The sequence below is a fragment of the Bubalus bubalis genome, chromosome 2, assembly GCF_019923935.1.
Source record: "Bubalus bubalis isolate 160015118507 breed Murrah chromosome 2, NDDB_SH_1, whole genome shotgun sequence".
NCBI lineage: Eukaryota > Metazoa > Chordata > Mammalia > Artiodactyla > Bovidae > Bubalus > Bubalus bubalis.
Window position 1 is genome coordinate 57248310 of NC_059158.1, and position 13053 is coordinate 57261362.

A 13053-nucleotide genomic window follows, 5' to 3' on the forward strand; every position below is an offset into this window, starting at 1 on the left:
CAGATCTAAGGCATGTTTTATTAAACTAATATCTAAGAGCCTCATTTTCTTTAGAGTGATTGGAAGTGGTATTATGACTTTAATTTTGGTTTCCACATGTTCACCATTAGCATGTAGAAATACCATTAATTTTTACATGCTGCTCATTTACTTTTATTTTCCTTCTTTGCCTTCTATGGACAGATCAAGTTTACTTATACTGGTTTAAAAGCTGTAATTTTGTTCTTACTTTGTTTGCCCATAGGGCCATTTCTAGAAACTTTAAATGTTTAATAATTTTCACCAGTTTCACTATAGAGCAGGTCAGCAGGTCTCCTCCAGCTGGGATGCCAGAAGTTCTCTCTACCATGCTAGTTAACCACCTTGACAGGAGACTCACCTAGGAAATCTTTTACAGGGGTAAAGACCTCAGCATGCCGTCACTCTCCCAATCTGTCATGTCCCACTGCGAGTGTTGGGAACACTTGCCTGAAGCACTAATCAGCAGATGGTACCAGCCCCGGGCCAGGCTTCCTCCTACCCCCAAGCAGTCCCACCTACCCTTCCCCAGGTCCTAAGGAGATGGATCCTACAGGCCCCTTCTCCACCATGCTTCTTTCCTTGTGTTTCACATAGAGAATTCAGTGGGTCCTGGTGTCCCTTCTGGTCTGTATGCAGCCGCTGTGATCCTGAGAAGCGGGGTGTAATCATAAGTCAAGGTTTCTTGTACCGTTGATTGATCTGTGCTATACTGTTGTTTGTTTTATTGTTTCTTTTCTCTTTTTTTGGCTGTACCCTGAGACTTGCAGGATCTTAGTTCCCTGACCAGGGAATGAACCTGGGCCACTGTAGTGAAAGCTCAGAGTCCTAACCACTGGACCCCTAGGGAACTCCCTGTGCTGAAATTTCTTTATATTCATTGGCCCTGAGCATCATGGCACCTACCCAAGTAGGTGATTAAAGACCATCTGGTTGGTGCCTTTCAACCCTAGTTACACAGTAAAATGAGCTGAGGAGTTCTAAGTCTTGGTTCCCCATCTAAATCATCTAAACCAGAATCTCTGCAGGTGAAATTGGATGGACATGTTTTTGAAAGCCCCCCAGGAGATTCAAAAGTACAGTGAAGGTTGAGAACCACTGCTGACAATCTAATCTTCATTTTACTAATGCCCAGAAAACAGAAGTGACTTGCCTGAGGCATACATGCTGCTAAGTCGCTTCAGTCGTGTCTGACTCTGTGCAACCCCATAGACGGCAGCCCACCAGGCTCCTCTGTCCCTGGGATTCTCCAGGCAAGAACACTGGAGTGGGTTGCCATTTCCTTCTCCAATGCATGAAAGTGAAAAGTCAAAGTGAAGTCGCTCAGTCGTGTCTGATCCTCAGCGACCCCATAGACTGCAGCCCCCTAGGCTCCTCCGTCCATGGGATTTTCCAGGCAAGAGTACTGGAGTGGGACTAAGTGGAGTGGGATTAGTCTAACATAGAGTTAGACTAATCTGATGACTTTAGACTAATCGTTTTGGCTTTATCTCACCATTATCCCTTTCTGTTGGGTGCATCCTAACTTACTTCTCTGTCTCATTCAGGTACGCCTATAAGGCCAGGTCAAGACAGAGTCTCGCCTTTATTGATTGTGTGACATTGTTCTTAAACAGCTTCACCACTTACAGTGTGAGCTCATTCTGGACTCAACCAACCCCTCTGGGTCTCTGGCTCCTCCTCACACCAGGCCGATGCTGGCCTCCATAGCCAGCACGAAGAGAAGGGGACAGCCGGATGGAAGTCAGACCTAGTTTGGGTCTTGGCTTCACAATGCAAAACTTCCTGAACCTGTTTCTTCCCATATAATATGAGCTGCAATCTGTACCTTCAGAGGTGGATTTACTCTGGATCAGGATCCCTGACTCACACAAACTCCTTCCAAAGTCCTGGAAGGGGCTCTCACACTTTTGTAGTCCCATTTTGTGTTCTTTTTCATTAAGCGAGCTCTCCTATGTGTTACCAGCTTCAGATGCCACAAACCTCGGATACGCTCCTTCCTACCCCACAGAGGTGCTGTAGGAGTTAAATAAGATTCTGTTCATAAAGTGTGGGGCACGCAGTAGATACTCCAAAAATCCTTCCCTCCAGAGCAGCCCAGAAAAGGGTTGAAAAGACAGAGCCGCAGCTGGTGTGCTTGCAGCAAGCCCTTTTTAATGTCCACCATCTTGCCGTTCAACAATCCAGCCCCTACCCAAGGGTGTCCTCTGGGGTCCAGACAAGTGACGGGGGATGCTAAGGCACCTGGCTCTCAAGAGGGGCCTCCTGAGCTTTGATGTGGCCGTAGATCCAGTCAAGGTAACGGCTGACTTTGGTGTAAACGCCGTAGTTGTAGAGGCGCCCACAGCCCTCGCCCCAGCTCACCAGGCCCACCAGGAACCAGGTGCCACGGAAGAAGGTGACCATAGGCCCCCCGCTGTCACCCTCGCAGGCATCCCTCGGGTCCCCGAGGATACCAGCGCACAGCATGTTCTCAGAGATCTTGTTTTCCATGGCATGGACACATGCATTGTAGGGGACCACAGGGACCTTGATGAAGCTGAGGACGGAGGTGCGGTTTCTCTTGGTCTCGTCACGGTAGCCCCAGCCTGTCACCACAGTCTCCTGGCCGACCTGGGTGAGCTTGCGCTCAGAGAGGCCACTGTCCGGGAGGCAGATGGGCACAATGGTCTGCGAAAGAGTGGCAGGCTTGGCCAGGCGGAGCAGGGCGATGTCGTTGTCACTGGTGCTCTTGGTATAGTTAGGGTGGATGATGACCTCCTTGATGTCCAGGTCCACCTCCCAGCTCTCCCAGCGCCGCATGTCATACTCCCCTGCAGGGCAGTGGGGCTGTCAGAGTGAGCCTGGGGGAACGTCCTTCCCCAGGGGCCCCGCTGAAGCTAGCAGAACTGCCCTGCTCCTGCGGGCCCTGGTGGATGGCAGGGAATGGGTCCACAGTGGGAGTGGTCACCATGCATCCCTGGCAGGCCTGGGCCACAGGGCTGTGCCTCAGGTCCCTATCAAGGTTAACAGCCCACGAGTGTCCATCATAAAGGGGCAAACACTGGTCTGAACTCAGGACTGGCTCAGAGATGCAGCAGTGAGGCTTGGGCAGTGACCAGCAGTGGGCAGTCAGCAGGGAAACTCCCTGGAAACCTGGGACATAGACCAGAGCCTCAAAGAGAAAATGGGGTGCCTGCTGAGGTGGGGGCAGGGCAGGAGCAGCAGGACCCAGAGGAGGGCCAGCTGGACACAGGCTCTAACCAGGGAAGAAAGATCTGGATCACACATAAGACACAAGGTCTTCTCAGGCGAGGCAGATGGCGCCTAGTAAGTGGGGGTGGGGCTCTTATTCCAAGCCCAGCCCCATGGGAGCCCACTGGCCTTTGGTTGTGCTGGACATAATGGCAGAGAGTGTGGGTCTGGTCAGTCATTCTCAATACATATCTTTTTCCTTCTTTTTGCATGATGGTTGGAGTGAGAGCCCCCACCCCCAGAAATTGATAGAGTGGGGCCCAGGCTTGGGGAGCCCTGGGCTGTTGCAGGGGAGCAGCTGGCTGCTGTGGCAGATGCCAGGGCTCCCACTGCACAGTCGATCCCTGTCAATCCGTGTGAAGTGCGGCCCTGAGGCCAGGCCATGTGGACACCCCTGCACCCAAGGGTGCTGTAGATACATATACACAGCCTGCTCCACACAGTGAGAGTGAAGACACAGTATGTGTGTAACCCTCTCACTTGCAAACACACGTACGTAAACACCTGGCCACCAGATTCAAAGAGAACCCCTTACGTGCAAACTTACCTGGTATTGTGGTGTCTAAACTCCCACCATGGGAGGGGCGGGCTGGGAGCACACAGCCCTCTTCCCACCAGATGCCTTCTGCATGGGTTCAAGCCCCCCAGAGACCAGGCTCCCCAAACCCAGCCACCCTCCCGCCTGCTTCCAGCCCGCACCGAGCCTGACGATGAGCTTCTTGTGGCTGTCCAAGCAGTGGGCCACCGTCAGCACCCAGGAGACGTGGATCAGCACCGCCCCACAGACCAGCTTCTTCTTGGAGTCCAGCAGCACTGCCTGGAAGAGGGGGTGGGTGGAGGGCAGCGACTTCACAACACAGCTTTCTGACAGCCCCGCTCAGGCCTCTGGGCTCTTGTCACAGCCCTATGTATGGTTCTCAAGCTCAACACACTGGCTGCATAAGTAGGTCTTTCCTGGGTTCCCTGGTCACACAGCATGGACTTTTGGGCACTTTCTCCTCCTCACGTTTGAGAAGAGTTGGCCTGTTCCAGGGTGTCTCCCCACGTTTGCCCATGCTGTTCCTATAATCACCCTCAGCAGCATGCAGAGAGTCCTTCCTACCCTCGATGGCTAAGGCTGGGCCTCGAGTCCCCCGGGTAGCCTTTGAGGCCCCCCAGAGCCCTTGGGGGTCCCCCTCCAGGTTCCCTCAGCCCCTGTCCTGCCAGCCATCCCAGCTCTGGTCCCATTGGGTTGCCGTGTGTTTAGGATCCTGACCTTCCTGGGGGTGAGATCCCCAAGACCTACCAGTCCCCAGGTTATTGATCTCTGGGGACCCTAACCCCCAGTGCCTGGGAGTCAGACATCAAGTAAGTGTTAGCCATGGGGAAGCTGGAGAGGGACTCAGGGGTCAACCCTCCCTCCTAGCCTTTTGCTGTGCAAACGCTGCTCCCCTCAAGCAGGCCTCTGCCTGAAACACCACCAGCACAGCATTATCTTTCCAGCTGATTTTTAAAGCTATACTTCTTCCTGATTGCTCTGCACCCAAGGGTGCTGTAGATACATACACCTGTGCCCACTCCACCCTGCCCAACTGCTCCTCTCTCATTAGGTTAGCACCATCTTTCTTTGGGACCCTCTACCCTTAGCACTGCCTCTCCCCACCCCGAGCAAAGGCTCACTTCCCTCCCCACTGGTGCCTCCAGAACAGGAACTGGGCTCAGTGACTCCTGACCCAGATGGTGGACTGCTGCCTCTCCTCTTACCTGCCAGGGGCTCTCTCCCCATCCAGCCTCCTGCCCATCGACAATCCGTGGATCCAACTGGTCTTTTTGGTCTACTTGGTTTGTGTCACGTTTCAAGGTCTTGCGTTTCTTCTCCATTCGCTTCCCTAGCCTCCCACAGGGGAACGTCACTGAAGGCAGGAGAAAGCAGCTGAGTGCCTGCCCCCCATGTCTGTCCACCTTCTGCCAGCAGCCTCATTTGCTGCCTTGTAGGATAAATGGAGAAGGCAATGGCACCCCACTCCAGCACTCTTGCCTGGAAAATCCCATGGACAGAGGAGCCTGGAAGGCTGTGGTCCATGGGGTCGCTAAGAGTCGGACACGACTGAGCGACTTCACTTTCACTTTTCACTTTCATGCATTGGAGAAGGAAATGTCAACCCACTCCAGTGTTCTTGCCTGGAGAATCCCAGGGATGGGGGAGCCTGGTGGGCTGCTGTCTATGGGGTCGCACAGAGTCGGACACGACTGAAGTGACTTAGCAGCAGTAGCAGCAGGATAAATGATGCTTAGACATGTAGTTCTATCAACTTGCAAAGCCCCTCAGGTCAGTCAGTTGGTTAACAAACAGTGCCACTTAATGGCAAGAGTCAGACCAAGCAGCATCTCTAACCTGTGGCCTGTCCTTAGGCAGCTTGTTCAAGTTCTAGGAGTTCAGTACACCCCAGGGCTGTTGGGAGTAATCCCTGGGACGCGCAGTGAGCTCTCACGCTAGGATGTTACCGAGCTCCTAACAGAGGTAAGAACTCATGGGTAGGTGGAGGTGGGCACTCCTGGAGAGCCTCAAAGTGGCTCTGAGCACAGTTGTGTGGTCCTCTGGCAGGAGGAGAGAGCGCAGAACAGAACTGAGGCCAGGGCTCTTCACACTGGCTGGAGAGATTCAGACTTGCAGGAGCAAGAGGAAGCCATCAGCAGGGAGACTGAACAGTGACAGCAAATGGAGATGAGACAATAGCAACAAAGCTCCAGAAGCCCAGGGGCATTGTGACTGGCTTGGTCGTCTGAGGAAGCCGAAACCTCAGCCAGTCGTAGGAGATGCAGTAGCAGGCTGCTTAGCCCCAGAGATGCGCAGGAAGCCTCCGTGTGTGTCTGAGGAAGCTGTGCAGGTAGCATGGCAGGAATGTTGAGAGTTTGTCAAAGAAACTGCTAGAGCCCTAGGCTTCTGTCTCGACCCCTCATCAGTGACTTGACTGTCCTCTCTGATCCCCGCAGAAGACCCTAGGTGTATTCTCTGAAGAGGGTGAACCAGAGACTGTGAGCTCAGGACTCAAGGAGACGCCACAGGAAAGACTGATACACAAGGCTGGCCAGAGAAAGTCACGCAGACACCTGCAGACTGGGCAACTGCCAGCTCCTCTCCCCTGCACCCCCACAAGGGGCTGGAAGCCAGTCTGGGACCACCCAAGCATGAGTTTGGATGATTCCTCTCAGAAAATGGCCTAAAGACCTAAGAATCTGAGCAACAGGGTTTTGTCAGTGACCTGAGCCTTCAGATGGTCTCACAGAAAAGGCCACTGGCCAACAGGCTCACCAGGCATTTCTCTGAAACTTCCTGTGACTCTCTAATTACTTCAAAAGGAAAAGTTAGATTTTCTGTTTTGTTTTTTGTTTTTGTTTTTGTTTTTCAGTAAAAGGACTATAAAAGGACTGGACTATAGAGTCGTGGTAAGTTCCCCAAACGAAGAACACAGAATCAAAGAGATGGAAAATAGAAGAGATCATAAAACTAGAAAATCAGCCCCAAGGGAAGAGATCCGATTAGAAGACGCAGAAACGGAGAACAGAGAAACAGGAAGGTCAAGCCATCAAGGAAATAACGAAAGAAATGTTCCTAGAAGTAGAAGATGTGAATTTCCACATGAAAAAGGTGCTACACAGTGAATGAAAGAAGATCCACACTGAGGAACGACCTGTTGAAATACGTGGTAAGAGTTGCCAAACTCCGATTGTTGTGTAAGTATATAACTCTGATAGAAATTAAACTGTATAAAAAGGAAAACAGAAAAGAAGGTTGCGCTCTCTCTTAAGAGAAGCCAGCGGTAAAGGGAGGTGTAAAGCCATCCAAGACGGTGGCTCAGCTGGTGAAGAATCTGCCTGCCGATGCAGGAGACGCTAGAGACTCGGGTTCAATGCCTGGGTTGGGAAGATCCCCGGGAGAAGGAAATAGCAACGTGCTCCAGGATTCTTGCCTGGAAAACTCCAGGGACAGAGGAGCCTGGTGGGCTACAGTCCATGGGGTCGCAAAGAGTCAGACATGACTGAGCACACACACGATAGATGCGGAGGATGCTGGAGGCGCGCCCTCTACATCCGCTCATCCGAGGAGCTGCCTCTGTGCTCCTGCCCCAGGAGGCGTCCCCAAGGTGAGCAGTGGCCCCTGGAGAAAGTTGGGCAAGAGAAGGAAAGAGCGGGCAGGACACCCACGACACCCGTCGGGGACACCCTCCGTCTCCCATCTCCCTTGCCTAGGACTCAGCCCGGTGGCTCGCTCACCGCCCGGGGATCCCGTGCGGTCCCCGTTGAGGGAGCTCACCCTTGGACACGCAGAGCTGGTGGTCGTCCTCCAGCCGGTAGCCGGGCGCGCAGCTGCAGTGGCGCCTGCCCTCCTCCTCCAGGCAGTAGTGGGCGCAGCCGCCGTTTTCCGCCGAGCAGTTGGAGAAGCGCACCTCTGGGCAGACACGGAGGGCGCCGCGAGGGCGCCGAGGCTCTACGCGTCCGGCCGGCCACCAGCCCGGGGAGGTCCCCGCCCCGCCGCCCCCGCCCCCTCACCGTGCAAGCAGAAGCGGCCCTCCCAGCCCTCCGCGCAGTCGCAGCGGAAGCTGCCCAGGCCATCGATGCACTTGCCGCGTCCGCAGCATGGGAGGTCGCACGGGCTCCCTGAGGGCCGGTCCTCGCACTGGTCCCCGTCTGCGACGAGGGGTGAAGAGGGCGTCACCCGGGCCGCCGGGCCGCTCCCGGTTCCCCAGCGACCCGGAGACCCCAGAGGGGCACAGGTATGGCGGCCCGACGTCTGGAGCGCACTCACCGCTATACTTGGACCAGAAGGCCATCTGCGGAGAGAAGTGGCGGCATCAGGGGCCGTCAGCCCACCCCGCGCTGGCCCAGGTCCAGCAGAGCAGCATCTAAGCGGGCAGGGGAGCGATTATCCCACACAAGGAGGGGTCAATCCCCTTAGCCGGGGAGGGGCGCGGTGGGGAGGCAGCTGTATCCTGAGAAATGCCAGGCTCCTCCTTGCCTCTCTGGCCATCTCCACATCCCATACCTGACCCCCGTGCCCTGGAAGCTTGCTCTGGGTGCTGGCAGCCACCAAAGCAGCCACTGCGGCAGAAGGAACCCAAAAGCTCCCCCACCTCCGGAGTGCCCTGCTCTGTCTCTTTCCAGCCCCTCCCTCCTTTCTCAACCTGTCTGGTCTCCCTGAGCCGGTGTGCTCAGAGCTGAGTGACCAGCAGGACATTGGAGGTGAGACACAGCTTGCTAGTTCAAAGAAGTCTGTTTTTGTAACCAGGTTTGGGCTTCCCTGGTGACTTGGTGAAGAATCTGCCATGAATTCGGGAGACCTGGGTACGATCCCTGGGTCGGGCAACCCACTATAGTATTCTTGCCTGGAAAACCCCATGGACAGAGGGGCCTGGCGGGCTACAGTCCATGGGGTCAAAAGAGTTGGACAAGACTTGGTGACTGAACCACCATCCTGGTGGCACTTCTGCTGCTGGGCTGGGACCACCATTCCCTAAGATCCACTGCTTGATGCCCAGGCCACAAGCCCCCCGCTGGAGACTCGGGTTAGGTGGGTGTGATGTGCCCAGGCCATGCCTGCAGAAAGCCACCTAGGCGTCTGCTGAAGAGGCCATTTGAGGAAAGAGTCCGTGAGGATCTAATCAAGGAGGTGGTAGAGGAGGGCAAGAGAAAAAGCCGCCCAGAGTTCCCCCTTCAGCCCTGAAAGCCCTGAGTGGGAGGGCATGCCTACAGACAGCTTGAGGGCCCCCCAGGTGATGGCACAGCCCCCAGGTCCTAGAAGCTAAAGTGAGCTCTTGAAGCTGGAGGGGGTCTGAGCCTTGTATCAGGAAGCAACCTCCCCTACCGAGTGCGCCTCAGGGTCTCCACCACGGAGCTCTGGGGGACAGAGGACAGACCCTTTCTTTAGATGCCCTGAGCAACCAGATTTCAGCCCTGGAGACTCTGAGGCACAGAGTGGGTGTGTGTGCAGAGACATCAGAGTCTTGGGTCGCCTGATGAGCAGTTAAGCAGGGGTGCGGCGTGGAAGCAGTGGTGGCCTTTTGGCCACAGGGAGAGAGGAGAGGGAGGCAGTGGTGGCCAGTTGCAGGTGAACTGGGGCTGAACTGCCTCCCGTGGGACTGAGTGGGAACCCAGCCCAAAGCTTCCCAGACTCTTCATGCTCATTGCAGAGTTGTTTCTTTGGAGTCCTGTGTGCCCTGACCAAGACCGTAGGGCCATTTACGCCACGGCTGCACCCCAGCAAGCTGGGAGGGCAAGGGGCTGGCATCCACTGCCCCCCCTCCCAAGGGCCCCAGGCTGCTCCTCCAGGTCCCACCCCTGAGCCTCATGCTCTGCACCCAGTCGGGCGGCCTTACTGTGTCTTCCGTGTTTTGGAAAATCTCCCGAGCTTCCTCGAACTCACAGACCTCCTCTGAGCACTCACGCTCCACGTTGCCAGGCCGCAGCTCCTCCAGGAAGGAGTTGGCACGTTTGCGGATCCGCAGCACTTGGTGGGCACGCTGGCTGCTGGAGAACACTGAGTCTGGGATGGGGATGGGGAGCTGACTTTGGTGGGGGGCCTGCCGTGAGGGGCCCCCACTGGGGAGAGACCCTGGGCAGATTTGCATCTTGGTTCCCCTCCTCCCCTGCACGCCTCCTTCTCCCGAAGGAGGTGACAGGTCATGTGAGGACAGGACACTTGACCATTCAGAGCGCGTGTGCTAAGACAGACAGACCTTCTGAACCCAACCCAATCTCCATGTGACCTTGAGCAAGCCTTTACCTCTCTTCACTTTGGTTTATTCATCAAAAGCTGAGGATGAGATAATCATGTAAAACACTTAGCACAGTGCCAGGCGCAGAAATGAGCAGCCAGTGACCAGTGCCACGTGCTACTACTATTACTGGGATTCCCTGATGGCTCAGCTGGTAGAACCCGCCTGCAGTGCAGGAGACCCCGGTTCCATTCCTGGGTCAGGAAGATCCCCTGGAGAAGGGAAAAGCAACCTACTCCAGTATTCTGGCCTGGAGAATTCCATAGACAGAGGAGCCTGGCAGGCTATAGTCCATGGGGTCACAAAGTGTCTGACGCTACTGAGCGACTTTCACTCCTCTTGGTATTGTTCAACTGCAGAGTTAAATGGGCCTCATTGTTCTCCAAGTACCCCTTGAGGCACCCAGTCTTGACTCCCTCCCTCCAGCCTCCCTGCCCTCCCCTCCCCCACCCCATGATGACTTTCCCATGCCCTTCCCCTTGGGCGGGAACACCTGGACAACAGCAACGCAGCCACCCAGGGAGCACCACGATATCCCCAGGCTCTGAAAGGTGTCTGCCTTGGATGCAGGGGGATAGCTGCGGTGGAGGGACCGAGTTGGGGAGTGTAAAAGAGAGACTCCAGGATGCCATGGCCAGGAAGGGCATCCTTGGGGAAGGAAGATGTGCTGGAACTGAGTCTGGCCTTAGGAGCCACATGGACCAGGGTTGGGGGTGGGGAGGAAGGCACCCCAGGCAGACCAGCCACTCAAGAAGAGGCAGAAATGTAAGAAACAGCCTGTTGTGGCCCCAGGAGGTGAGGAAATGGCTCGCCTAATAAGCCAGGCAGCTCATTTCTCCCACAGGCCTCCCCTCCCCCTGCATTCTGGCCTCCGGTTCTCAGGGCAGCAGATGAGCATTTTAGGAGAGGCTGCCCTGGGGTAGGATGGGTGGCAGCTGGGCCTAGAGTTTACACAGTTGAGGGAGGGAGTAGTGGAGAGGGAAAGCCAGGGGACTGTGTGACCACTCCCCCCCAGGGAGGAGGAAGGGCGTGCCCCAGGGGCTCCGGGTCATCATCTCTGTACTCAGACCCTGTGTGCCCTGCTGCTCTTGCCCTCACTCACGTCCTCCCTGTTCACACCTCACCCTGAGGCTCAGAGGAGATGGCGAAAGGTATGAAGACCCCGAGGGTCCCAGGGAGCAAGGAAGGGGAGCATGGCCTTACCGGGAGGAGCTGCTGTGCTGGAAATTTCCCAGACGGTCACGAACAGTAAGAGGCTTGTAAGCTGCCACATTCTGAAGCTGCAGCCACCTGTCTGAGGAGGACTTCTGAGCTTCCAGCAGCCCCACCAGGCCCCACTCTGCCCACCACCACGCCCTGCCCCCACCGTGGGAGCTGAGTGAACAAGCCTCCGTGTGTGTGTGTGTGTGTGTGTGTGTGTGTGTGTGAGCGCACTGGTCGCCAGGGCAGAAGCTGGGGTCAGGAGTCCCAGGGGTCCGCTTCTCTATACAGAGCTAAAGTCACACGCCCTGAGTCTGCAGGGTGAAGAGAAGAAGTGGAAGGGGCAGCAACCTGGGGAAGATCAAAGGGGACTCGGCACTGAAGGGTTTGTGCCCTCCCCTGATGAGGGCTTGGGGGTGGTGCCTCTGCCAGTCTACAAGCCAGGCCAAGAGTAATAACTAACATTTACTGGACACTCATGGTGCCTTTCAAGCAATTTGTACCTGGTTCAGAGGGCAGGTCACCAAGTCAGAGCAAATCCCAGCTCCAGGACAGGGTTTCTGGGCAAGACCCCTTACTGCTCCTCGGTCTCCTCGTTTGTAAAATGGATGGGAAAACTGTATTTCTGCCTTATCTGGTTCTTGTGAGAATTAAATGAGTTGATCTACATAAAGCTGTTGAGTAGGTTTGCGCATAGCAAATGCTCAGTAAGCTCGAGCTACTAGTATCTCAGCTGAGGCTCACCACCACTCGAGAGAGAGGTGTTCACGGTGTCACCCCATTTCACAGAGCAGGAATTGAGGCTCACAGGAGAGAAGTCACGCATCAAACACTCCCAACCAGGAAGTGGAAGAGTTAGTACTCCAGCTCAGGCCCGCATGGCTCCAGACCTGGAACTTTAACCCCTGCCCCAAACCACCAGGCGAATCCCAAGGCCACAGACGCAGCACTTCAGGCCAGAAACCTAGGCGCCCCGCTGCCCCCCAGGCTGAGGGGGTGCCCCACCAGCACCCACTCCCTGCTGACCTCCCACCTTCCCCTCCCACCTTTGCTGACTCCCTCTGAGGCTAGTTCTGACTTTTGTTTAAAGGGTTTAGAAGTAGAAATGGGGGTGGGGCGGGCACCCCTGGTCACCCCGGGACTCCAAGCTGCCTCTGATGATGGCTCAGATCTGGAGGCCCTCAGCCAACTCCCACCTCCCTCAGAGTCTGGGAAGAAAGCCCCTGGGAACCATGGCACCCAAGCCCGAGGAATGCCAACCAGAGCTTTGGCCTGGATGCTGGCAGAGCTGCGATTTCCTTACGCCAAGCTCCAGCCAGCTTCTCGAACCCTGGCGAGAAGATCCCACCTTCAGGCCTGCTCCCCTCCTCCAGCCCCTGTCACAGACCTGCCTCGAAGGGGACTTACTGGGGTGGGCCACGGAGAAACTGCAAGGTTGCCCTCCTGCCGCCATGACAGCCTGGAACTCGAGTTAATCCACAACCACAAATATTTGCTTGGCCCTCGGTGCAGAGGCCTCCCCCTGCACAGATAAACAAACAAGCTCCCGGCTCAGGACAGCTCTGTTTGCCCCAAGCCCCCTGTGCCCCAGCAGTGGGAGGGAGGCGAGGGCAGGCACCTCCAGACGTGGCCTCGTTGTAGCCTCAGAGCAGCTGGCCAAAGGAGGGACACTGTCCCCTTTTCGCAGATGAGGACATTTTTACCCAGTGCTATTGCCGTTTGCCTCAGATCAGCACAACTGATAATGTTATTTCACCAAATCTAAGATGCCACTGGGCTTCCCAGGTGGCGCTAGTGGTAAAAAAACACACACACACAAACCTGCCGGTGCAGGAGACATAAGAGATAC

The 13053-nt window shown here is 55.7% G+C and overlaps 1 protein-coding gene across 1 annotated transcript; it reads right to left on the minus strand.

Moving 5' to 3' along the window:
* Positions 1–2152: 2152 nt before the first annotated feature.
* PROC (protein C, inactivator of coagulation factors Va and VIIIa) lies at positions 2153–12717 on the minus strand. The gene is made up of 9 exons (XM_006047419.3): positions 12612–12717; positions 11208–11294; positions 9606–9772; positions 8039–8063; positions 7783–7920; positions 7547–7681; positions 4996–5144; positions 3952–4069; positions 2153–2831 (listed from the first exon to the last, which is right to left on the minus strand). Exons 1-9 carry the CDS (start codon positions 12655–12657, stop codon positions 2254–2256), a joined length of 1443 nt encoding a protein of 480 aa, XP_006047481.1. The 5' UTR covers positions 12658–12717; the 3' UTR covers positions 2153–2253.
* Between the last annotated feature and the right edge of the window lie 336 nt (positions 12718–13053).